Here is a 27,508-nt window from a genome sequence, read left to right on the forward strand (position 1 = left end):
TTGGGGTGAATATCACCCAGACATGTTCTTGACAGGTTTCATGAGACTCACCCAAATAGATTCAATGGATAAATGTTCAGACTACAGGGTTTCATCAGTTCATCAGCCGTTTAAATAAACTTCCCGTTTCCTTATCCACTGTAAGCGTGAATATAAACGCCGGACATTCAAAATCTTGATTCCATGTTTAGAACATTAAAGCATCATCATGTTTAAAATAAATGGGAATGTCAGTCTCACACAGTGAGACTTACAGTATAAACACATCAAAAATGTCCACAATGAGTGTGCGTCGTGTATGCCATTTCTGTTGTTTGGCAATGCCAGCATTGTCATTCAGATTTCCAGAATCAAGTGCACTTGACGCAGTCTGTCCCTCATGTGTGGAACTGGAGGGTGTTTGTGTCTTTTGACCCTGTATATGCCTCAGTCTGGTCAGTCTCAGTGTTGTGTGAGGGTCAGGGACTCGGCGGTTTGTGTAAGATGCCCTGCAGGTCTTCTGGAAGCGACAGGATTATCGCCTCAATATGGGTCTGTAGTTTGGCCATAGTTCCTGTTTTGACAGGAAGTTGATCTCTTTCTGCCTGTGTCTATAACGCAACATGACAAGAATGAAAAAACAACATGAACAAACACTAGATATTCAAATGAGAGTGAAAGATGAGTAAGACAATCAAAACACAGATACAATTGTGTGGTCAATGAAATATATACACTAAGCAACAGCATACAGACTAATGCTGACAGCTAATGTGTGCAATCACTACACAACCAGTGCAACCAAACTAAACACCAAAAAGAGGCAATGATGAATATACCAGTCATCTGCAATTAGTTGTACTACCAGATAGCCCCGCCTCAAAGTCACACCATTAGCTAAGCCAACATTTGTGTGTCAGGCTGCTCAACCCATCAGAGGAATATTGAAAGTGTCACAGAAACAGAGTTTACAGTGTTCAGGAATTTAACTTTTGATGGAATGGTTTACTTATAATTGTTTATATATACACACACACACACACACACACACACACACACACACACACACCGATCAGCCACAACATTAAAACCACCGGCCTAATATTGTGTAGGTTCCCCTCATGCTGCCAAAACTGTGCCAACTCGCATCTCAGAATATCATTCTAACATTATATTCTTCTCATCACAATTGTACAGAGCGGTTATCTGAGTTACTGTAGACTTTATCAGTTTGAACCAGTCTGGCCATTCTCTGTTGACCTCTCTTATCAACAAGACATTTCTGTCCACAGAACTGCCGCTCACTGGATGTTTTTTGCTTTTGGCACCATTCTGAGCAAATTGAAGAGACTGTTGTGTGTGAAAATCCCAGAAATATTCAAACCAGCCCGTCTGACATCAACAATCATGTCACGGTCCAAATCACCGAGATCAAATTTTATCTCTATTTTGATCGTTATGAATATCAACTGAAGCTCCTGACCCGTATCTGCATGATTTTATACACTGCACTGCTGCCGCACGATTGGCTTATTAGATAAATCACATGAATATGTAGATGTGCAGGTGTTCCTAATAAAGTGGCCGGTGAGTGTGTGTGTGTATATATATATATATATATATATATATATATATATATATATATATATATATATATTAGGGCTGTGGATTTAACGTGTTAATTCAGTGCGATTAATTTTACAAAAAATAACCCGTTAAAAAAATGTATGCAATTAATCGCATGCCCACGGACCGTAATAAGGAAGATTCCTGAGAAATGCAAGCTTGTAGTACCACCTGTTTACTCCAGAGGGATGTAAGTGAAATTTCAGCTGTATGAGCAACGCACAGTTTATGTGAAGTGAAGAAAACACTTCAGTAGCAACAACACAAACATGCTTTACACGTTTTATGTTTATGACGCAACACACCAGAGACGTCTGATGTAGGTGTAAATTGATGGGCTCTTAAACAAGCCCTCATAATTAATCTCCAACTGATTGACAAATTCACTTGTCTTGACTTGTGACAATGATTGTCTTATGATCAATAATATGGTAGTAAACAATACATTGTATTCTAAAGACACTTTTTGTATTGTCTCATCAATGATTAACTCTTCTGCAAGAATGTAATGCATTTTAATTATCTGAATATATATATATATATATATATATATATATATAACATTTTTAAATATTTAATGATAACTATGTATAATTATATATTGATATAAATATGTATAATCATTATATATTGAGTTATTGTTATATGAGGGGCTTTCTCAGCAAATATTTGTATATGCGATTAATCGTGATTTATTAATCGGGACACCATGTAATTAATTTGATTAAAATTCGTAATCGATTAACAGCCCTAATATATATATAAAAATAATAAAAAAACTAGGTAATACGTTTTTTTCCAAAATGGAGCCAGGCAGCATGTTGGTTTGCCGTCGCTCCATGTTTAGGATGTTTGTCCTTCGTTTGTTTTACTTTTATGTTTTATAAATCGCTTGGATTGCTCACAGTTGATTTATGACTGACTAATGTTGTTAAGCCTTTGATCTATGGCTTTGGATATGTGTAGCCACGATTTCAATACGAAATTGTTTGCTGAACAGTCATGCAGGTTCCAGGCACCGATGAAAGTCTGTCATGTATTTGGCTGTGCGTGCTGGAAGAAGAGACGTTGTAGGAGACGAGGCAAATGGGCTGGAGTTTTAGTGAAACTTAAGAAACTAGAGATCCTAAACAGTGGAGTTAGATCAACGGTGGAGTTGCGGCCCTCCTTTATGATACATGTTTTTTCAGTTACATCAACACCATTGCTTTGGATTACACAGAAAGGGACAAAATGTGGAGGAGTGGTTCACTCAAATTTGTGTCCTGTGAGACGAGTTGGGTCAATGAAGCCAAGTACTGTTTCTTCTAATCAGTCGGTCGAGTCAACCACAGTGCATATGTTTTTGATAAATGCGCGCTCAGTTGTCAACAAAACATTCATTCTGAATTCATTTTATGTAACACATGGGCTGGACTATCTCTTTATTACTGAAGCTTGGTTAAATGATGCTGGTACAAGCCCTCTTGCTGAGCCTATACCATTGGGATGCAAGTATTTAAGTACCTTGAGGATTACTTGTCGGGGTGGTGGCTTGGTTACTGCCTGCTGAAAGTTTCAAGACTTTTGAAGTTCAATTAATGAAGATTGACTTGCCCTAAACAGTGCTTTGTGCCTTGATATTTAGGCCTCCTGGTTATGAGAATTTTGAGGAATTTTTATCTGTGGTCTTTCCATCATGATTTTAATATCCATGTCTGTTGTCCTTGAATTTGGTTGATTCTTTTAATTTATCTCAAAGTGACATTGGACTTACACACGATCATGGGCATATGCTTGACTTGATATTTTCTTTGGGGATAATGATGAAAATATTTGTGTCAGAAATAGCCATATGCCCATTAGTTTTAATCTGACTTCTGTAACAAATGTACTACGCTATCATCTTCCATCACTCTTGTCTTATCACTACTTCTACACTTAAGAGCGTTCTCAACTGCTTTTAGTACTACTGAGTTATCTTCTCTTTCTATTAAGTCTATAATGTTGCCCTCCATAGAACCCGATGAATTGGTAAACTCTTTAATCGTGTTTGTTCAGAGATCTTGAACAATGTTGCGCCTTTTAAAAGGAGAAAACTACCGTGGTTAAATTATCTTAGCAGAGTCTGTCGGCATGCAGAGCGCAAGTGGCTCAAAGATAAACTGCAAGTATCTTATGATATTTTTATATCTAACTATCAATATGCTGTTAAAGCTGCTAGATCCTCATATTTTTCATGAATTATATCGCATAATGAAAATAATCCAAGGGTATTGTTTTCAACCATCGATGAGGTATTGACTTTCATCCATTCATGTTGTGAATTTTTTTAAGCTTTTTATTAATAGTTGACCATATTCGGTCTAATATATTGTTTGTAGGGAATGTTGTATTCAACATAATGAATCTCTCATGGTTTGTAAATCAGTAAATTTGAATTGATTTCTTTAGCTCAGTTGAAAGAAATGATATTGCATTTAGAGCCGACTACTAAACGTTATGTGTACACTTACACGTACTACACTATTCTATCGATTATTAACAGTAGATTATTATATGGCACTGTCCCATCAGGGTTTAAACATGCTATTATTGAACCAGTCGTAAAGAAAATGAACTACAAATCTCAAAATTACCTTTTATGATTAAGATCTTTGAGAAAGTTGTCCATAATCAACTTGTTGACATTTTGATTGAAAATATAGTACAGAATCAGCTTTATTAAAAGTTGCAAATGATACTCCAGGAAAGGTGTTGCCCTCTGGGGTCGACGGACGCGCCGGCGCATCCTGCTGGATATTTTCGTCATTACAGTGGAAACAACTTAAAATACTCCGTCATTTTGGGGCATACAGATAAGTGTAAGACATCATTAGAGACTATAAAGGGTCTACTTTTATTTGTGTACACTCACAATAACAACAAAACCTTGTGCTTTTGTCAAATAAAGAAAATAAAAAGGGTGAGCTTTCAGCAGTCTCTGTGTTCACGAGCATATTTCAGAAACACGTCACAAAAATGAACTGAAACTCCACGAATACTTATCACACAAACATGAACATATGTCTAAAGAAAGCTTAAAATGTCAATTTTTTTTAAATAAAACAATTAAAATTTAAAACAAATATTCTCCTGCAATGTAATCTGTATGAAACAAAGCGATGTGCAGTTTTTACTGGCTCAGCGAATTATCTCTAATGTCTAAAATTCAAAATAACTTTTATGTTTATTAAAAAACTTCACACACGACTGTGGATCTACGACGAGGATCTAAAGGGGTCCTCTCTGTTTTGTGTAACACCGCTTGATTTTTGATTTGTTATAACAAAGTTTTTCAAATATTAATCACATTTATAAACTAAATTGTTTCACTGCTAATTATTTTCAAGAAATAATAATAATATATTATTCCGAACCACTTATGCAGACATTTCATTTGTAAGAATTTCAGCTTTTCAAGAGATAAATTTTTTCGTGTCTCCACATTGTTACACCACTCAGACATTTTGAATGTATTTCGGAGTAACTTAACAGATCCGGACAAACAAAAGCCATTTTTTTTTGTTTGTCCGGATCTGTTATGTTACTCCGATATATATATACTGTATATATGGCAGTTTAACAGAAAGAGTGAAGCACTAACCAGTTTCTCCTTCAGTTTGAGCACCAGATCAACATTCTCCACCTCACTGTGCTTCTGGATCCTCAGCTGTAGATCTTCCTCACAGAGAGCTTCCAGATGAAGAGCTTCCAGCTTCTGTGTCATCTCCTTCCTGCGGTTTCTGAACCAGCCGTCGAAGTTTGGAGACCTCAGGAACTGTCTGTGGAAGCCGGTGTTAAGAAAAAAGTCAGTGATTATTCTTAATGAGGAAGCTCCTAGATCCCTACACATTTAACCAATGGATTTTGAGTGGTTTGCATAATTTGAGGTTTTGTAATACTTTAGAGTGGAGCATAATTAAAATGATTATATTTTCACGACTCATCCATGCCTCGAAAAGCAGAATACGTTACAAAAGGCGTCTTTGTTTTTTAACTCTTGGGAGATGCAGCACCTGTACAGGCCGATCCAGTCTCCTTTGAGTCGAGAGGTCAGCTGAGGTCCGGCTTTCTCTAGAGTCTTCATAAAGTCCTCCTGAATGAATGGCCTCAGCTGAGGAGGACTCTGAGAGAAGACCAGAGATCAAAAGGAAAAGGAACAATCAATTCAAGTAAACTACTTAAGCACTACTCAACTACTGAGATGTTCAGTATAGAGTACGAAAGGATCAAATAGGTTTTAAAAAGTCTTCTTACTTTCCAAGGACAGATGCTCTTCTGAAGAGGCATTAGACTGGCCACATACCGCTCCTGAAAATGAACCATAACTCACATTTACATTTTGTAAACACACCTTTTGCAATCTGACCTCATCATTTGTTAACAGGCTTCTGAAGGCCATGTGTTTCTTATTTTCAAATATTTCTTCCTCAATTGAATTCCAAATGATTCTCATCCCTATTGATTTTACACAATATTTACTTTAATTCACTGTGAAAAACAAACAAAAGTTTTTAATGTTTACTAATTTTATAATTCTTTCCCCTTAACATTAATTAGCCATTTTTGGAAAAATTTGAATATGGCTAAATATCATCCAATTAATCGGCCAGGCCAGTTTATTAAAAGCATAGGGAATCATTTTAGCATTTGTTTTGCCTTGGTAACCTTTTTATATATTTAATTAGGATAAAATCAGTTGCACATGCAAAGAAACGTTCTTACCAGTGGTATGATGAAACTCTGTGTCAGCTCCAGGAAATACCGCCGCAGAATTGCATTTTGGGCAGCAGAAGGACGCTTCTGCTGTATTCCCTAATGTTAACCACAAATATACCACATTAATCCTTTAAAACGAAAACTTTAGTAATGATCTACTACACCAGAGAGACAGTTACCTTCTGAAGTTGTTTGATTATGTCCTCATCTTTGTTCAGGAACGGTTTATATGCACTGTACACACCTGAGGCAAAAAGGAAGACTTTTTCAGTTACTGGGTGAAAATGTTTTGCATATCACACTTAGTAAGTAATCTTAAACCTAACCCAAAAATGTAAATTCTCTTATCATTTACTCACTCTCATGTCATCCCAGATGTGTATGACTTCCTTTCTTTTGCAGAACACACATGAAGATTTTTAGAAGTATATTTCAGCTCTGGAGGTCCATACAATGCAAGTGAATGTTGGCCAGAACTTTGAAGGTCCAAAAAAAAAAATTACATAAAAGGCAGCATAAAAGTAATCCATAAAACTCCAGTGGCTAAATCTATCCCTTCAGAAACAATATGATAGGTGTGGGTGAGAATATTTTTTATATTATTCGAAATGCACGAATAATGTGAATAGCCATAAACAAAAGAAGAAAGTCAATGTGAAAGTGGAGAATTATAGTAAAAAAGGACTTGAATATTGATCTGTTCTCACCCACATATATCATATTTCTTCTAAAGACATGGATTAAACCAGGAGTCATCCACTATGGATTACATTTATGCTGCCTTTGTTTGCTTTAGTGAGCTTTAAAGTTTTGGACCCTGTTGATTTACATTGTAAGGACCTACAGAGCTGAGATATTTTTCTAAAAATCTTCATTTGTGTGCAGTAGATGGAAGGACGTCATACACATCTGGGATGGCATGAGGGTGAGTAAATAATGAGAGAAGTTTAATTTTTGGGTGAACTATCCATTTAATGTACTTTGGTTGTTTCTTGAACATGATACAATTTGAAAAATTACAGTTCAGAGTTTAACTATTTATAACAGATTTGGCAATTTAAATTTTTGGAAGGGTGAAAAATGTCCATTCTAAAACGAAAACGTCATAGTAATTTGTCTCACCAGGTTTTGAATCCAAAGTCTTGAGATTCTTCAGTTTTTTCACCTTCATCTGTTTGGCCATTTCGCCTTAAAAACATTTTTTATATAATATTTTCAGAATAGTGGTTCCATTTATAATAAATTGAGTAAATTAAGGTCTGTGGTTAACATTACTTGTAGAGACAGTTTGTTTTATAATATAAATTACGTATAAAATCTGTTTCAAAACTGTCTAATTAGATTTAAAATGCAATTTATTATTATTTAAAGTGAAAACCTGTTTGCTTCATGTCTCCTATCCGGATGATGTGTGGCCAGTGCTGAAGAGTTTTGGCGAAAAACGGGTTTGTCACTCCTAAAATGACTGAGGGCCTAGAGTGTGCACGCACACACACACACGCACGCACACACACACACACACACACGAACACGCCCGACATTTCACAGGAGACACAGAGTAACAGTATCTCAAAACACAATCACTTCCTGTTTGAGCTTCAGAAACATCCTTATCCATTGATCTGATAGGAGAAAAACATTTAATCTATTGTAGAATCATCACACTGATTCAATTACACCTGCCTTTGTAGGTCAAAATAAAGAGAAACTCTACACACACACACACACACACACACACACACACACACACACAGTGACAGACACAAACACAGACACACAGAGACAGACACAAACACAGACACATGGAGACAGACACAGACAGACACACACACACACACACACACACACAGACAGACACACACACACACACACAGAGAGACAGACACACGCAGTGACAGACACAAACACAGACACACAGAGACAGACACAGACACAAACACAGACACATGGAGACAGACACAGACAGACACACACACACACACACAGACAGACAGACAGACAGACACACACACACACACACACACACACACAGACACAAACACAGACACACAGAGACAGACACAAACACATGGAGACAGACAGACACACACACACACACACACACACAGACAGACAGACACACACACACACAGAGAGAGACACACACACACAGACAGACACACAGACCAGACACACACACGTATATAGAGACAGACAGACACACGCACACAAACACACAGAGAGAGACAGACAGACAGACAGACAGACAGACAGACAGACAGACACACAGACACACAGACACACACACACAGAGAGAGACTCACACACACATATACATAAATACAGAGACAGACACACACAGAGAGAGACAGACACACACAATCTAGATGTGTATGTAGTTTGTTTATGCACAGAGAAATGAAGAGATGACACTTACGGTGCTTGTGTTCGAGTGGTATATTCCTTAAACTCACTGTCGTGAATGGTGAAATATGGCCGAAAGTCACTGCAGTAACGCAGAGGAGAAATACAACTGCAGAAAGAGAGAGAGATTGTTTATGGTTTATTTTCACACTTAATTAATATTGGATAGTGATCCAAAACTCTTAAATTAGCACTTTTTTGATTTGATCAAAATTTTTGGTAAAACTTTTATGAAGCAATTCCACACAGAAGTGTGTGTCTTACACTTTTAGCACTATGGATGTCTAAAGTCTCGTTTAAAAATGTTTTACAGGATCAGTAGTTTATTTAATTTGTCAAACAGTGCATGTACACACATGCATCACAGGAGTGCCATTTTTGTCAGGAAAATTCCCACCACAGCGTCATTTCAAATTCTGTATCGTGTTTAATAGAATTCTGTGCTGGAAATGACACCGATGGAAATTTCCTTTGGAACCTTTTCCAAATTAAACAGCCAATTCCTTTGTCTTGCAAAGGCTAATTTCATAGCTAACATTTTATGTATTGTAAATACACACAATGAAATAATATTTTGCATAATTTTGCCCAATAATAATATCCTGCTCACAAGTAATATTTCCCCTGATTTTTCTTTAAACATGACTTGTTTCTCATATTTAATCTCAAGAATGTTCTTCACTGACACTAATCGGTTGCTTGGTTAAAAACTACACAAACATTTGAAAACTTTATTAAGGGCTTGTTTGGTGAGGTGGAAATAACGCCATAACTCTGGGACTCTCGTAAAATGTGATTTTTTATTTTCCTGGTCAACAGCTGTGTCGATTTTTTTGAACCCCATGATGTGGGTTTATGTTTTCTCTTTTAATCATTTAATGTCATTTTGAGTGTGATTATGGTTAAAAGTGGGTGTACCTGTATGCTGGGTTAGAAAAAGGATTAATAGTGGTGTTTTCTTATTACATCACGGGTTGTTCTGAGAGCAAAAAGAATCAAATGAAACCCTGAATGTAGGCTGTCATCCGTGCAGCCTGACCGAATTAAAGTGGGCGTGATTAACAGAAAGTGAAGCGCTGCCGGCTCGTGATGTACGAATGGCTTGCACAAGCTGCACGAGTCTGTTGGGTATACTGCAGTCTCGTCACATTTTAACTTTATGTTTAGTCACCCATTTAGCTCATGAAAACACGCTGTGAGATGAGGATTACATCAAGGTGTAAGACTGGAATGAAGGTGCAGAATATCATATGAATAAAATGGTCTACTCCTCTCTCTCACCGGTGCTGGCGTGCCAATGATTACCGCTATTGGCACGCATGCCACAGGTTGCCAACCCCTGGCCTACATTGTTTAAAACATCTCATCTTATGTTCCAAGAAAAAATAAAAGTCTTACGGGTGTGAGAATTTTCATGTTTGGGTGAACTATCCCTTTAAAGGATTTTTGTCTTACCTGACCAATGCCAGCACAGTGTCTGAAGATTCTGCTGGTGATGGCGCCATGACAATCAACGCTTCACCTAGCAACACAAGCTCCCATAACATCTGAATATGAAAGAAAACTGGATAGAAACACCTGCAACATGAGAGAGAACGAGATAAGTAATAGCATGTAACTGGCTAAATTTTCCAATGCTTTATCAAAGATGAATTGCACTTTTAGCAGCTACCACAAGGGTGCAGCAAAAGGAAAGTAATAAATAACAATTAGTCCTGTAATGAGAAAGAGTACAGAATGTTCCATAAACATAAAACTACACAATAAATGTGTTTTACCTGAAGAGATCGACTTCATGAACCGTCGGTAGAACAATGGACACCAGACTGTCACTCTGTAAACGAAAGATAAGATTTCATGAAAGTAAACTGACGTAAACCTTGTTGATTATGACACATCATCACCATCGCCTACAGGCCTGGCAGTGAGTTTCATACCAGTGCGGACTGAACGAGCTGTGAGGTTCCAGGCTTGTCGTAACACGTGGGGATGCGGAGCTGGAATGAACAGAATAGGCAGCGTTCGGTTAATAAATTGAGGTGAAGTGAATGTGCTTTCAAAGGCTTCGTATTTAAACAAAAGACCAAAACAAGAAATATAGTTACCTTCATGACAACACCCATGATGGGGAGCGTAAGAATCTTTCCGGGGCACGGCGTGGGCCAGCGGTCGATGTCATTGCAAGCTTTTATATAAAAACAAAATAGATATTAAAGGCCGATTCGAGGTAAGCAGGGAATCAAGATTAGATAATGTGACAAACTATATTTTTACTTGAAAGTAAATGTGAGTGGTGTTTGTGTAACTGTAGCCATTTAGCCTCCTTGTTAGGGCGCATGCCTCCCAAACCTGAGACACTGGTTAAAACCCCTTTCGGAGGCACACTAGAGACTGACGCTAGAGGCTGTAGCCTTTAGCCCCTTGTTGGCGCACACACCTCCAACACAGGAGATGACGGTTCGAATCCCGCTTACAGTGGATCGAGCAGGGACGGTTGTAGTGGTACCGTGATCCGGATGGGAGTGAGGTTTAGGCAGGTGAGTGTAATGGTAAGCCAGCTGGTAGGTAGCTGTGCAGTGTGTAAACCTCACTCCCCTGGCCTCAATAGGCGCAATAGTGAGTGACGCTAAAGGCTGTAGCTCTCTTGTTAGTGCGCCCACCTCCCACACAGGAGATGCCTATATAAAAGTCTATAAATTAGGGACACGTAACATTTTCTCATGGTTTGGTTTGAATTTTTGAAAGAGCCACTTTCTACCACATTCATTGCAATACAAAAAACAGATACTGTATGATCGGTTCTGTTGTCACTGTTAAAGACACAACCTATAACTCCATGAGTGTTCAACATCACACTCACCTGAGATACTAAGTTTCAAAACAAGAGACTGCTCTAGTGAGAAATCAAAGATTTGTTCACCCTCTTTAGTGTTTTGAGATGAAACAACAAATAACACAAATTATTTGTGTGAAGGTGTCTCAATCCGTAACTGCAGGATAAACTCAAATTGTTTCCTGATATGACTGTTTTCATGACAAGCAAATATCTCTGTTAAGGTATTCAAAAGTGTTAGATTCACGCTGATGAGTGACTCAGGTGAGACTGAGAGCATGCATTCTTGATTGACAGACCGGGCTTGTGCGCACAGACTGTTTCTATGAACGCTTGCACTGATGGGCAATGGATTATTGTGATTAGAGAGCTAATAATAAACATCAGGTCTTTTACGCAAACCTGGAGATATTAACAAGAGACGACAATAAGTGGTCACTGTTGCCCCAAACATTGCAAATGTTCAGTTCTATCTTTCTAATTGATCATTTGTTCTCATGAGAGAAAGATCTCGCGACCCAGCAGACAATTATCCGCCACCCACTTTTGGGTCGGCGTGACCCAGTGGTTGAGAATCCCTGTTCTAAATGGTTCTTTGTGTGGTTGCCAAGATGTTCCGAGTTGTTCTTTGTGCATTGCTGTGAGTTTGCTGCAGTGAGTGGTTGCTGGCATGTTGCCATGCGGTTGCTGGGATGTTCTGGGTGGTTACCAAGGGATTGATATGTGGTTGCTAAGGTGTTCCGAGTGGTTGTTTGTGTAACCATGTGTTGCTAAAATGTTTCGAGTGGTTGTTTGTGCATTGCTATAAGACTGCTGCAGTGTGGCTGTTTTCACATTGCTATGGTATTCTGGGTGGTTGCCAAGGGACTGCAACGTGGTTGCTAAGGGGTTCTGAGTGGTCGTTTGTGTTCCCATGTGGTTGCTAAGATGTTCCAAGTGGTTGTTTGTGCATTGCTATGTGGTTTTTGTCACCATGTTATGCAGTTGATAGGCTGTTCTGGGTGGTTGCTATGGTGTATGTATGTATGTATGTATATATATATATATATATATATATATATATATATATATATATATATATATATATATATGAAAATCATAAGTCGGATAAGTATAAAAGGTGCGGGAAGAGTTACATTCCGAAGTTAAATATTTAAGGCCAAAACATACTCTACGGAAAAATGTGAACTTAGATACTTCTAGCTACACAAGCTCCATTTCATGCTTTGTTGCAGTCCGATGTGTGTCAGACCACAAATCATAACACAATGCAAGTACACATCACATTCTCAATGTTGCCACAAGAGGCGCTAAAGCAGACATTAGTGTGAACTGTCCACTTCTACTATAGTTCTCCTTCAAGTCAACTACTGTAATGACAAAGCAACAGTTTGTAGAGAATCTTGCTGAGCAAGTAAATTGAAGTCAATATTTTCATAGCTAGTTACCCTAACTAAGCACAAAGAGGTTTGTATGCACAACAGTAACGCAACAGCTTTGCATTTGTGTACTTGCATAAAGTATGTCCCAAATCTAAATCTGAACTATATTAAAAGTGACTCCGTAATTGTCTGATGGGGAGTCTGATAGACAGTTAAGACAATTTATTGGTACTTTTTACAGTTTATTGTCTATGTTTTAAAGACTCACCAGCCTCTAAACACGGTTCCTGCTTCTCAAAGTATTCTGGGGCGATGAGCTTCAGTAACGAGTGGAAAAATGTCACATATGGAAGTTTACTGATAAGGACCAGAGACTGCGGGAGAGACACACAAAGATACATTTTCAAAAACAGTCCAAAACACTCCACAACAGACATCAAAAGAAGTCAATATGAAATCAAAATGGACCATTTTTATTTTACTACACATTACTGGTCTTATTGTGTATGATTCATCAATGCACCTTACATAATTTTTTCACTCAGAAATATGTTGCATTAATAAAGTAAACTGGGTTGCGCATGCTGATTCATGTTGACTTGAAGATTTAACGATGCAGCTCAGTGACAGCAGTTAGAAAACTAGCGTTACCAAAAGAGTCCCATTAGTAAAGAAAACAAAGTGTGTTTTGTCTGTTCATGTCAAAAACCGCAAAGTTCTATTGAAGTGCAAAGCAGCTTATCACACGAGGAGCTGCACAAGATGCAAAACCCAACAACTGGGATAAAGAGAAGGTCCTGTCTCCAAGTTTAAGTGTTGAATATTCACTATCAAAGTTAACAAGAATTAGAGGTTCTAGAATAATCTCTGCTTCTATTTTTAAAGTGTGAATAACTTTGCTGACAGTTTACCAAAATTACACTTCTGTTCCAAGCAGAAATTCAGATATGCACGAACAGTGTCTGGACATGTTCAGTACTATATTTGATTTTTGCTGGGGGAACAATTTTATTTATATGGAAGAACTCTGAAGCATGGGAAACAAGCTTTGGGCTAATATATATACATATAAAAAAACAAATAGTTTTATCATGATTAAGAGGTGTTGCTATGCACAACACAAACAGATAGTGTTAGCAGCAATATGATAAGACACCAATGTTAAATATATAGCTAAATTAAAAAAACTATATAATTAAAACAAACAATATTTCTGCCAATTCACTGAACATAATATAATTTGTGGTATTTCTGCCAATTAACATAATATATCTGATATAATAAATATAACATGTGGAGTAATAGGTGTGCGTTTTATCAACATTTTACAAAGAACACATCTTATCCAATCAGACTTTAGTGATGGAAATATCCGTTTGAAAATGACATTAATAATAATGGTAATCACGTTAAACAATTCTTCCACCAAGTTGTTCTTTACACAATCTGTAAGCCATTTATGTCTGCCAGGTAACTTAATCAAATATAATTCTTTGAATCCTTAGACACCTAACATATCATTTAACTGATATGCGGTCACAAGTGTGCATATGTCGGGTATTTTACAGTGTTTTTGAACGTGGCTCGTCCAATCACACATTTTAAAAGTCAATTTTTTTGGCGGGGTTGTATGACGTTTTAAGATAAAATGTGCCATTGGTTAAAACTGTGAAAGGTGCAGAAATTAGCTTTTGGTATCAAGTTTGAAAATATATGAGCGAAAGAAAACGTGCGTAACTGCTGATTGTTGTACTGCCAGAAGCGACCTGCGTGTTACAACACCTGCCAAAACGTTCCATTAAACATACCTTCTGAAAGTAGCCCCTCTTCAGCGATTTGTCCCTCACCTGTCTGAAGTATACATAGCCATAGTAATAGCCCTGATCTCTCTGAAAAGACCAACAAACACATTTTCCATTAGTCAAAGCAATATGTGAAAATCTCACTTATGATTTGGAACAACATGAGGATTCAAATGTAATCAGAATCATGGCCTGCCGAACACAATTTTTATAGTGCTGGCTCAAAGAAGATAAATAAATTGGGAAGAGTCATTTTTATTTTAGCTGAAATTCAGGAACAAAGTCTTATTTTAGCTAATAATTATGCACCTTATGTCAATGATCAGGGCTTTTTTTTTACAGATCTTGAAGGGATGTTGCAAGCCACTGGCACCCCTCATGATACAATATTGGAAGGAGACTTTAATCTTTTGATGGACTCTTTTGGCACTCTCCACTGCACGTTACGGTTCGACTCGCCTCAATTCTACTCGCTATACTTTTCTGAGCTTGCATTTCCATTGCAGTTTAGTGCCCCTCAACATGGGTGGGATTATAGGCTGATGGTCATAGTAGCGCTGCCTCTACTGCCGTGACATCATCTTAAACATGACACAATCTCACCAAATCAATAACACGACCGCTAGCTGTTAGCTACCAGCTCATTGTGCTGCATAAAGCAGTTGTTGCATGGTGATTTTACACAAGTGTAACAGTTAAATTGGCCTGGTTGTTTTAGAAGCTTCCAGTAGCTGGTCAACTAAATAAAGTCAAGCTTTCAAGCAGATTATAGAGTTAACGTAACAAAACGTACCATCCTCCATCATGGATCAACGCAGACCAGGGCACTCTCCCTCCCATTGCTCGCTGGTTTAGATAGTGTCCATTTGGTCAAACCAATTCCACTTTTCCTTGATGACGCTGTAGGTCACTTTAAGTTTTTTTTTTACTTTTCCCTACACTGTTGGTAGGTCCGGTGGTAGCTGTATGCGGCCAACAGCTGAGACACTTCCTGAGAGATTTTTTTCATTCGTCGCTAATGAGTGGACCATCTGCACCTCGTTTATTGACCATGGCGTGGTTTTGCGCACAACCATTTCTTTGTTCACAATTCGAAAGTCGCGTGAACAAATTATACTGTTATCGCTGTTACTAACATTAAAACTAGCAGGTAGATGATGTCACGTGTCGGAAATCCAGTGATGCTGGTATTGACGATTCTCCCTGACCAATCATAGATCTGCAGGATTTTGACGTTACATTTAGTATCAGCTCGGGTTGATTGGAACCTCGAATGAGGTGGTACTAAAAAAATCAGGTACCAGGTACTATCCACAGTGGAAAACCCCCAAAAAGCAAGCAGAGTCGAGTTGTACCTTGCAGTGGAAAAGCCCTTTTGTGTGCATACTCAAGTGTGACCACATTGATTTTTGTTAAGGGTTAGGGTGGGTTGGGAATTGAGATGGAGAAAGGGAATAATGGGGGTTAAACATTGATTCTGTGAATCTTTTCTTTGTCAATTTTGAGAATCAATAAAAAGTGTTAATCACAAAAAAGGTTAAACAGGTTTGTGAGTAGTTTGTTTACGATCTCTCACTACTGACCTTGAGACAGACTGGCGCATCCCGTTCAAAGTGTTCAAGGAAACATCCAAGTGATGACTTCCTCCCGGTCGCCTGTCGGAAACGGAAGCAGAACTGTGTGTCGCCAAGACAACCTGTGACCGGGGGAAACACATTCCATCAAAACTCATACATTACGCATGTGTTAAGCAGAAGTATGCTACTACTTTTCTAAATGAGCAGAGTTATGATTTTCACCTGGCAAATGATAAAACACTGCACAGTAAAACACAAACAATCTCAAAGTACCTTAGCAACTGGAAAGCAATGCCCTGGCAACCACCCCCACTAGAATGTTTGTCACAGCAGCAAAATAAAATCTGATTAAAACAACATTTGTTTTGAGTTGTATTATTCCAAAAAACAATCCCACTTATTCACTGGAATACCATGACTCTGATATCATGACTCTGGAGCATTGGCGACACACTCCAAAATAAAGGCATTTCAGTTTAAACTAACTTCACTGATCATAAGACAAAACATAAACCTGATAACAGCATGCATCAAGAAATCTGAAGAAATATTAAATACTTTAAACAATAGTCCACCTACTTTTTAAGCCATCTTTGTTCCAAAAGTATTTTTCCCAACAGGGATTTAATAAAATCCTTCATTAAAGAGTTCCAAGTCATGAATCAAACCAACCAACTCCGAGGTGAATCACAACATTAAAAATTGTATTTGAAGCAAAAAAGTAATTGAACACTGAACAAAAAGACAAAAGGTACAAGACTGTGTACTTAACGTAAAGAGCTTCAATGCCATGAAGGATTGTGAATGATGTAACCAAATTAAAAAATTATGAAATAATCTAAAATTATTGATATTAAAGTCATTGATAAGTATAGAAGCAATATAACTTCAAAATATTCTGATATAAACAAATATATTAGTAGTTTGAGTGTGTCTGGAGAGCGACTCGCTTCATTCATGTGAGTGGACGGTCCCTGCAAAGTTCTTTTGCGTTCTTTTGCAACATGGATTAAACCACTGGAGTCATATGGATTACATTTATGCTGCCTTTATGTGCTTTTTGGACATTTACAATTCTGGCCAACATCCACTTGCATTGTGAGAGAATGTTTTGGGTAAACTATACCTGAAATATTACTAAGATAAACTTTGGAATAATGTGCTGATGAATTGTACACATAACTGAAATAGTAAACAGTAAATAGGATTAGATAAACACTATGGACAATATTCCACAATGAACAACAGGACCTGATGAAGAGCCGTTATATTGAATAAAGGCACTCCTATATCACAGGTCCCCTCATGGCTGTTTTGATATCTATAGGATCGACATGACCACTCAGGTTCTGATTAGGTCAGCCATTGTTTGAGTGTTTCCCTCTATCTCTGGCTTTTCAGCATACAGTGTGTGTGTGTAACAGGATTACTGGACTCTCTTTAGACAGTGACTGATTGATTACCTCATCCTCCTAGTTAACACCTTCATAAACAGATCAGGGGTCCATGAAAGGAGCGTTTACACAACATAATCCTACTCAATGGAGCTCTGACAAACTAAACGACCATCAAAAGTGCTTACATCATTGCTTTGGATACTCTTGGTTACACCAATCAAATGCAAGATAACCAGTGTGATAATAAATTATGCTTTTATCAAGATTAAGTCTGGAGCACAATGTACAATTTTGACAGTCCTGTACAATTGTTACTTGTTAGACTGTCCGATATGATCACAGTTAGATCTTGGGTAAAAGCCCTGGTTGGTACATTGTTTGACATTATGTCCGACTGGACGATACACAATGTAGCCAAAACTTTGGTCCCAAGCGTCCCAATTAACAGCATTGACTGGGTGTTTGATCTCATCTGGCTGTTGCAGAAGCAGGACTGCAGGACTTATGATGAAGTTCTGCCAAAGGCAATTATTTGGCCCTCTGTGAATGTATAACCAACAATAAGTGCTGAAAAAGTGCTAGATTTGCCAATCTTTTGCCTGAAAAAGTAATTTCTGTTGAAAAACAAACAAAGTCATGGCCAATATCAGACAATGTGGACTCAGTTAAAAGGGATAGTTCACCCAAAAATGGAAATTCAGTCATTTTTTACTCACCCCGGTGTTGTTATAACTCTATATAGCTTTTTTTTTTCTTAACAAAAAGGGAGAAATTGTGCTCCGTGATGTCATACAATGACAGTGGATGTGACAACCTCTTCAAGCTTCAAAATGACACAAAAGTACATATCAGAAGTCTAATAAATTATTCCATGAGACTCATGATTGTTATGAAAGCAAGCAATAAGGTTTGGTGAGAAACAAAACCAAAATCTGATGTTTTATTTAGTGATAAAATGTTCACTGACCATTGATCTCCGGTGCGCGTTTATGATAGGACACGAGAGCAAGTTCACGCAGGGCCCTCGTGACATTGGGCCATTTATCTAAAAACATGTCCTCCACAGTGATAGTGACAACAGAACACAACACAGGTGCACACATCTGAACTTACTAAACATGTCTGAAGAGTTTGTCGAAGAAGTGATGCATTTCTAAAATAAATGTAAATATACCTTTTATCGCATGTCGTTTGCCGTCAGGTTAGGACAAGGTGTGAATGTGGCTGCCAGTAGCCGGTAGTATTTCCAAATACTTTGCTTAAAAAAATAAGGCTGGGCAAAGAAATGCATCAATTCCTCAACTACAAACTCTTCAGACATGTTTAGTTAGTTCTGTTTTCCGTTTTGTGTGCAGTTGTGTTGTGTTCTGTTGTCACCATCACTGAAGAGGACCTGTTTTTAGATTTTCGCTAAATAAAACATTCAATTTGGGTTTGTTTCTCACAACAAGCATGAGTCTCATGGTATAATTTATCATTTATATATAATTATATTTAGCATTCTTTTGAAGCTTGAAGAGGTGTTCTCCATCGCTGAGCACAAATTTCTTTTCACAATTTCTGCCTTAAGAAAAAGTCAGTCATAGGGTTATAACAACACAGGGGTCAGTAAACAATGACTGTATTTTCATTTTTGGGTGAAATATCCCTTTAAGATTCAAAAAATTGCAATCAATGTGGCGAGACGGAATGGTAAAAAAAAAAACTAAAATTACGACTGTTTTTGATGCTTAAACCTTGACGGACATTATAAATGGATTTCAGGATTGAAAAAATGTAATGCTACAAAGCTATAGGATTCAGCCCCTTTCTAGAACAATTCAAGTGTCATGTATCAGAATGAGAGAATCATCGCAGCCTGAGTCACACTTAGTGAAAAAAGTTAGACAAATTTGCTGTTAGCTTCATTGCAGCTGAGAGGGAATAGTGTGTAATATGTCACAACAGACGCACAGTCTGATGGGTGGCAGAAGCTTAGTTACCACAGCAACCCGCTTGCCTTTCCCACACCATCAGTGGGTCGCCTCACTCACAGCATGCGAGAGAAGACGCTAATAAACACACAAGAAATGTCCGTATGTACAGCCAGACACTGGCATCTGAACGACTCAAGGAAGCTTCTTTCACAGAGATAAGATGAATTTAGATGTGTAGATGTTGTGTAATAACTGCAAGGGCAGCTTTTTCAGCTTTCAGACAGACACATCACAGAGATATCGCAGGTGAATCTAAGTACATCCTTTATTGTAAAGTGATGTATGGTTCTTGTCTCACTCTTTTACTGAAGTGTGTAGACTGATGGGATAGTGTGTCCGCAAATATGCCAGTTTGGGCCCAATTTGGACATTTTCACTTAGGGGTGATTTTACACTGTTATATAAGCTTACTACTTTTTGTAGCAAAGTGTCATTTCTTCAGTGTTGTCACATGAAATAAATGTGGACCTCCACAAGTCCAGTTCATCCTTGGGAGCAATTTACAAACACCTGAAGGTACCACGTTCATCTGAACAAACAATGGTACCCAAGTATAAACACCATTGGACAATGCAGCAATCATACTTCTCAGGAAGGAGACTGTGGAGCGGAGGGGGGCGGGGCCGGTCGGAATATCGCGCGCCCGGTCCCCAATCAGCCTGATGAGGCGCGCGAGGGATAAAGGCAGCCGGTGACGATGGTTCGAGAGAGAGAGAATTACGGACATGTCCGTCATGTGTGTTTGTTTATGTGTTTTTGAGTTTAGGTTTCTCATTAAAATATAATTTATGTTGACAAGCCGGTTCTCGCCTCCTCCTTGCCCATCCTTCAACTGTGTTACAGAGACACATTCTGTCTCCTAGAGATGAATGTAGTTTGGTGTGAAAAGTGCTAATTAATCCCAGAACAACAGCAAAGGACCTTGTGAAGATGCTGGAGGAAACAGGTTTACAAGTATCTATATCCACAGTAAAACGAGTCCTACATCGACATAAACTAAAAGGCTGCTCAGCAAGGAAGAAGCCACTGGGTGTGCTTTGAAGGAGGGACTGGTGCACTTCACAAAATAGATGGAATCATGAGAAAGGGAAATTATGAGGATATTTTGAAGCAACATCTCAAGACTAATCAGCCAGGAAGTTAAAGCTCATTGAAAATGGGTCTTCCAAATTTGTGGGTAGAACTCACTGATCTATATATATAACTGGATAGCTCATGACGTCACAACAGTGAAGCTACTGCGCCGCCATCTTGGTATTCCCTAACATTCTGTATTCCTATGGGTCTCAATGGGAAATCGTCTGTTTTGGTGAGTAATTTTTACCTATCCAGTCACATAAAAAAAAATGTTTTATGTCTGCATACACTGCATCACAATGCAATCTTCCTAAATATGTAATTCATTATTTATTTTGACTTTCATTTTTTCCCCTGCTTATTCTAAATGTGAGCGTGTTATGTTACTCTTTATTGCAGCAGCATTACGTTCAGCGGCGCACGTGTTACTTCAATAGAAACAAGTTTAAGAAACTGAGGTAAGATATCAGTAGACATTTTCAAACATATTTTTTGCAGGCTTTAAAGTTTTTATTCTGAATACATAATTATGTTTTGTAGCTTTTGTTTACGTTGAACGTGCATTGTGGTTATTTTCTTAGGATAAATGAATATTAGCTATGCAGCTAACGTTAACTTAGGAAAATAACCACAATGAATAACAGTATAACTCACCAAGTTAGCTTTTTTGGTCAAGTTGAATATCTAATTGCAGATCAACATCGGTTACATATGATAAATATAATGTGGGCTTTCATTAATTCTCTGAGTGTGATTTGTACTTTTTGCAGTGCAGGCCTGAATACGGTCCAGCTCACGGGCATCATTTATAAAGTGATCAATTGGAATAGACGAGGAGCAGGGCTGGACTGGTAATCTGGCCTACCGGACATTTTTCCGGTGGACCGACGCATTTAGGGGCCGATCAGTGTGGACTGGCCATCGGGAGAACCGTGCGGGCCGCTGTGTCGGCCGCGATAAGCTAAACGAGCCGCCGCGTTAGCGAATACTCTCCCCCAACAACTTTTGGGCCAGTTATGTCAAATCCCGGGCCGATTTCTCTTTCCAGTCCAGCCCTGACAAGGAGCACATGGATATTGTTGAAGTTAAACATGGTAAGTTTGCCGTTTGGATTTCAATAAACATCCCACTGAATGTTAGATAAAACTGGAATTGGTTTGCAACAGGAGGAAAAGCTGTATGAGGAGACAGCCTGGCTTCACTGAAGAGCTGTTTTAACAGAGTAAAAAATATTTTTTATTTGCAATGAAGATACTTTTGCAACATGCAGTATAAGTCTCATAAAATTACTGTGTTTCAGATAGTATAACATATATATAACATTTAATATTAATAGAAAAGTTGACCTAAATATGTAAATTCTGTCATCATATACTCAACCTCATGTCCTTCCAAATCCATGTGACTTTCTTTTGCAGAACCCCCAAAAATTGTATTTTGTATTCCATATAAGGAAAGTAAATGGTGAGCAAAATAGCTTGTTTTGGTCACCAATGGCATTCATTATATGGACAAAAACATTTTTTTAAATGTCATCTTTTGTGTTTCACAGAAAAAGTCATACAGGTTTGGAAGGACATGAGGTTGAGTAAATAGCTGTGCGTAAGGTCTTAAGTTGGGGTATAAAGTTCAAGGCATCGTAACTACTAGTTAGTTTGTAACTAAGTCGGTGCTTAATTTGGTTGCTCCACCTGTTCTTAAGGCAAGTCTTAACTAGTAAGTTGTAAACTCTCCATAAAGTGACGAGTAGTCGCATACTATGACGTTTACCTGCATTGATCTATTAAGCAGCGTTCATATTTGTACACAGAAGTATTAAAAATCCATGAACTTCAATTTGATTTTGTTACGGTTGATGTACAAACCTTCACTGCGGACGTCACAAGAGCAGCTCTCTTGAGAAACATATTTTGATAATTAAGATATTATTTTAATTATTTAACATTTTATACTTTTATATTTGACTGTCATTCATATGATTTTGAAGCCTGAAAAGGAAATCATACCCTTATTTTATTGTATGACTCAAGCTTGTAAAAATCTGTATAAATGAATTAGTGAGTTTGTATGGTAATAAATCATCATATTTATGAAACACCTAAACAGTCAATTAATTGTCAAAATCACAATTATTTGATTGATGCCTATTACGCAAAACATGAGCTTATTGATGTCATAAAATATCAGTCTGCTTTTTTTATTCCATCAGTTACACCTGCTCGGAGTCTTCTGTAAATATTTAGTTTATACGTAGGGTTACGTCGTACTGAAGTTTAATATTTAGTAGTGCGTAAATTGTGACTTCGTGCTCATTTACGCCACAACTAGGCTAAGTTTAAACTTTTGTATAGCTGGTGCAACCGGCCCCTGATCTTTATATCAAACTTTTAATTTTTCTTCTATTTTGCAGTACAAGCTTGCCCAGAGTTTTCTTAAGCCGTTTGGAGTGTGATGCAGCACATGTTTCCTTGGCAATGAAGTGGAGGCTGATGTTTGTGCAGCTTTCTGCAATGCACTTTGAATATGAAGATGTGATTGTTGTATGGTTCTAGGTTGAACACATTTGCCTCAAGTTCCTTGAATGCAGAACCACCATGGAGATCCAGAACCTTTGTGGGGACAGAGATGGGCCTTGTGAGTGTGTGCTGTTGAAGAAATCTCTCAGCTGTCTTGCAGACTTTCAGGACGCTGTCTGACGGTCTTATAAATCCACCCCAGGACTTCATGTCGATCAGTGTGTTCATCTTGGGAAGAGCTCTCGACACTGAGTGCTGATAAACAGGTAGTGCACAGAATCATCTTCATAGTTGTTTTAACTGTATGCTATGTACCCTACCACAGCCTCTTTGAACATGGACAAGCTGGGAAGAAATACAGTGATGTTTTTCTCTGTGTCTTCTGTTTCAGGCTGAACGTCACTGCCTGAAATGCATATCAGAAGATGCTGCCTCCAGTGTCACTGTGATATCCGGTGGAGAACTGTTGCCACTAGCTCTGATGGCATGTCTTGCTACCATTCTTTTGAAAGCTGAATAATGTGGGATTGTTGTTAAATCCATTAGCAGATTTGTTCCCACATATCTGCAAATTTTTATTGTATTGTTCAGTTTAAGTCCATTTTTTATGTACTTGGAAGCTTTTGTTATTGAACAAATAAATATGTATGATTTCCTTGAGTGTGCATATGTCAATAAACTTATTTCTAATTATGATTTAAAAGATCAGGGGATTGTTGAAATAATTAAATGCTCACAAGCTGGTATGTACATATTCCAGAAATGAATGCAAATGGATAATAACATTAAGTAAAGGTAAATGAATTTATGTGTGTGTGTGTGTGTGTGTATATATATATATATATATATATATATACACACACATACTGTGTATGAACTTGTGTGTATACTACGTTTCTATATTTGATTCTTCTGGATTTAATCTGAAGAGGTACTGTGTAGTTACAATAAAAACACAAAGCTAGTCGTTTTTATTAACAACTTTAAAATGTGTTGATGTGCATGCCCCCCCTAAATTAGTTCACATTTACTATATAATGTAGTCAAAAATTGTTAATGTTGGCAAATTATGCAGATGTATAATTTGTCAACATTATGAACAATGAGCATCAACAGATTTAAACTATGAAGGCAGAGAAACTTTGCATCCTGTAACAATCTGCAGATGGATAACTTTGCTTTAAAAAGGGGTATTAATACACGCTGGTGTTGTATTTTTACTGTTGATTATTAAAGATTATGATGGTTATGCCCACTCTACATGGGGATAACGACTAATGTGTCTCGGTTACACAGTTCTGTCTGGAGGAATGAGATCCTAACTGACCTAAGACAGGTAAAGTTTTCTTTGATTTAAAACTAAGATTAAAATGTGTGAAATTCACACACACACTCACACACAGTATATATATTGTTTTATATATATATATATATATATATATATATATATATATATATATATATATATATATATTTTTTTATAAATAAATATATTTAGAATTTTTAATTTATATTTTCTACAGGTTACTCAATTTGACCTGAACAAAAAGTGCCTTTTCATAGGGTTTTAATAAAATATCAGATATTTCAGATATGAGGGTCTAAAGGGGTCCTCTCTGTTTTATGTTTTTATTTTTCTCTTCACATGACAAGAAAATGGCTACTTGCATGTTGGTTACACCACCTGACTTTAATTTGGTTGACAAATGTTTTTCAAAATAATATTTTTAAACAAAATGGTTCTACAACTTATATTTGTTAAGAAATAATATAAAAAGATGGTGACAAACTTCTAATGCCACCATTTCCATCAAGAATTTCAGCTTTTAATGAAACTTAAATTTTTTACCGTTTTCCTGATGATTACACAACTTAGAAAACATATTAAAATGACTTTGATCCCAGAAAATGAAAACATGTTTAACGGAGACATATTCTAGTTGTTTTGAGTGAATTGCATTTCTTTGCGTTATGTATTGCTGAGTAATTAATAGATCAGGGAAACAATAACACACTAAAAATAAATGTACAAAACGCTATCAATGTTTTTTTTATGAAACAATGGACACAAAGAAATTACTGGTAAATTGAAACAAAAATAAATTATAATTTTCATAATCTCTGAGAACCTTATTTATCAGTGACCAATATTTCAGAATGAATAATTCAATTCATACTTCAAAAAACAACCTAGAATAAAATGCAAGTAGGGAGCAAGTTAATTCCAAAAGACTCATTTACAAATGTGCCATCACAGATATTGAATATGGTCAGATTGAATTTCACAGCCCACGCAGTGTCTCTGAATGTGTCTGTGGTATTTCAGTTGCAGCGAGGATGTTAAAAGTTCTCATCCCACACACACACACACACACACACACACACACACACACACACACACACATTAGCACAAGTCACACAAGTCACAATACATCATTTCCATTTCTCTAATTTAAACCTTAACCACAGGAAAACACAAGTCCCAACTGATTACAACAGACACTTTGGGCTTAACTAATATGCAAATACAGTAAAAATTTGTAAAAACAAATGTTAGGGGTACTTTCATCTTCTGAGACTACTGACAACAAACATATTTGTTATCACATTGCTGTATCTTTATCTTTGCATTTTTTTTTTTAAACATTAGATTAACAATGCACAAGTATAAAAATTAAAATCAAGAAATGCAATTTACCTGAATTGGAGTCAGGGAATGACAGGTAGCATATACTTGTTTTCTGAAGAAAAAAAAGAACAAAGAACATTCTTATCTTCATATCCCAACAGGATGATGTAACAGAATAACTGACAGCTAGAATCTTCACTCACCTCTTTTTCAGTCAGTTTTGAATGGTGAGGGTAAATCACCTAGAGTAGAAAAGAACAGGATTCCATTAGAATGCAGAATGTGTGACTGTGTTGTTTCAAAGTCAAATGCAAACATGTCCCATATTAGATATTATATACACTACCGGTCAAAGGTTTTGAAACAGTTTAATTAAAAGTTTCTCACAATCTTAATCTTTTGATCTGAAGACATATGCTTAAATGTTTGAAATTAGTTTTGTAGTCAAAAATATAATTGTGCCACCATATTAATTTATTTAATTACAAAACAAAAATTGTATTAAAAAAATAAATACATTTGAAATTGATGACTTGGACCAAATAATAAAGAAAAGCAGCCAATTAATGCCCGCCATAGATGGTCAGCGGCCAGACATAAAAATATAAACAGAGACAAATATTACAGTTCACAGACACAGAGATAAAGACAGCATAATTATGCATTATTTGGTGATCCCATTCATATATTAAAACGCAAACCAGCTTTATAAAGGGGGTGTCCCGAAAGTCGCACAAGGGTTAAAACGTACTGAGAGATATATATATATATATATATATATATATATATATATATATATATATATATATATATATATATATATACTGTTTATGTATTTTATTAATGTGATAGATCGTAGAACCATTGCAAACCGCTCACTAGCACTATGTTAATGTACAATAACATATCGCTAATGAGCGGTTTGCAATGGTTCTGCGATCTATCACATTAATAAAATACATAAACAGTAAATTATAATATGAAACAGTAAAAACCCACATAAGTGTTTCCCAAGTATTCAATGCAGAAAGTCTGATAAATAAATAAACCAATAAACAAAGAAACGCCGGGTTATTTTTGATGACTCAACTATTTGTGTTAGCCACTGATGCTACCAGGTTTCCCTTTGACTTGCAGCTAGTTCGCCGGCTAATATGTTAACTGACAACAAAACAGGACAAATAACACACTGTCCTGTACCTCCACGGCTTGCCCGAGCTCCAGATCGAAGCCGACCACGCACATGCAGTGCAGCCATGTGGAGAAGCGATCCCATGGCAATAGTAGCGGCTCCGGCTCCTCTGCTATCGGAGGCCCATCGGCGGGCATTTCCTCAGCCGGGGAAACTCTCAGCGTGTCCTCGGGCTCCTCGATCTCCTCTTCCAATCCCTCAGACCCTTGAAAGGCCATGTTGATGCCCGTGGTTCAGTCCCGTTGAGTTGGACTATGTTTACTGATAAAAGCTGAAATAACTTGAGCTGGAAATACAAACACGGCCAGTATGAAGGGGCGGAGCTTGCGTGGAGGACGTGCTTGCGTCACAATTTACTTGAAGAGTTTTGCGGGAGCGC

General features: G+C 37.3%; 1 protein-coding gene across 1 annotated transcript; it reads right to left on the reverse strand.

Annotated features, from left to right (window-relative positions):
- dennd6aa (DENN/MADD domain containing 6Aa) lies at window positions 1-27,433 on the reverse strand. The gene is made up of 19 exons (XM_052101766.1): window positions 27,138-27,433; window positions 26,141-26,179; window positions 26,007-26,049; window positions 16,349-16,461; window positions 14,772-14,852; window positions 13,232-13,337; window positions 10,854-10,933; window positions 10,686-10,745; window positions 10,527-10,582; window positions 10,204-10,326; window positions 8,762-8,857; window positions 7,724-7,818; window positions 7,468-7,533; window positions 6,525-6,589; window positions 6,352-6,441; window positions 5,884-5,937; window positions 5,643-5,752; window positions 5,231-5,408; window positions 1-590 (listed from the first exon to the last, which is right to left on the reverse strand). The coding sequence occupies exons 1-19, from the start codon at window positions 27,345-27,347 to the stop codon at window positions 459-461; spliced, it is 1,797 nt and encodes a 598-aa protein (XP_051957726.1). The 5' UTR covers window positions 27,348-27,433; the 3' UTR covers window positions 1-458.
- Window positions 27,434-27,508: the final 75 nt, after the last annotated feature.

The sequence above is a fragment of the Xyrauchen texanus genome, chromosome 32, assembly GCF_025860055.1.
Source record: "Xyrauchen texanus isolate HMW12.3.18 chromosome 32, RBS_HiC_50CHRs, whole genome shotgun sequence".
Lineage (NCBI taxonomy): Eukaryota > Metazoa > Chordata > Actinopteri > Cypriniformes > Catostomidae > Xyrauchen > Xyrauchen texanus.

Bases quoted from the DNA above. Each gene is read 5' to 3' on its own strand.
- dennd6aa (XM_052101766.1), bottom strand. From the start codon at position 27,347: ATGGCCTTTCAAGGGTCTGAGGGATTGGAAGAGGAGATCGAGGAGCCC. The intron at 6,442-6,524 runs GTAACTGTCTCT...GGTTAACATTAG, and splicing joins TAATCAAACAACTTCAGAAG to GGAATACAGCAGAAGCGTCC. The intron at 5,938-6,351 runs GTAAGAACGTTT...GTTCATTTTCAG, and splicing joins AGAGTTTCATCATACCACTG to GAGCGGTATGTGGCCAGTCT.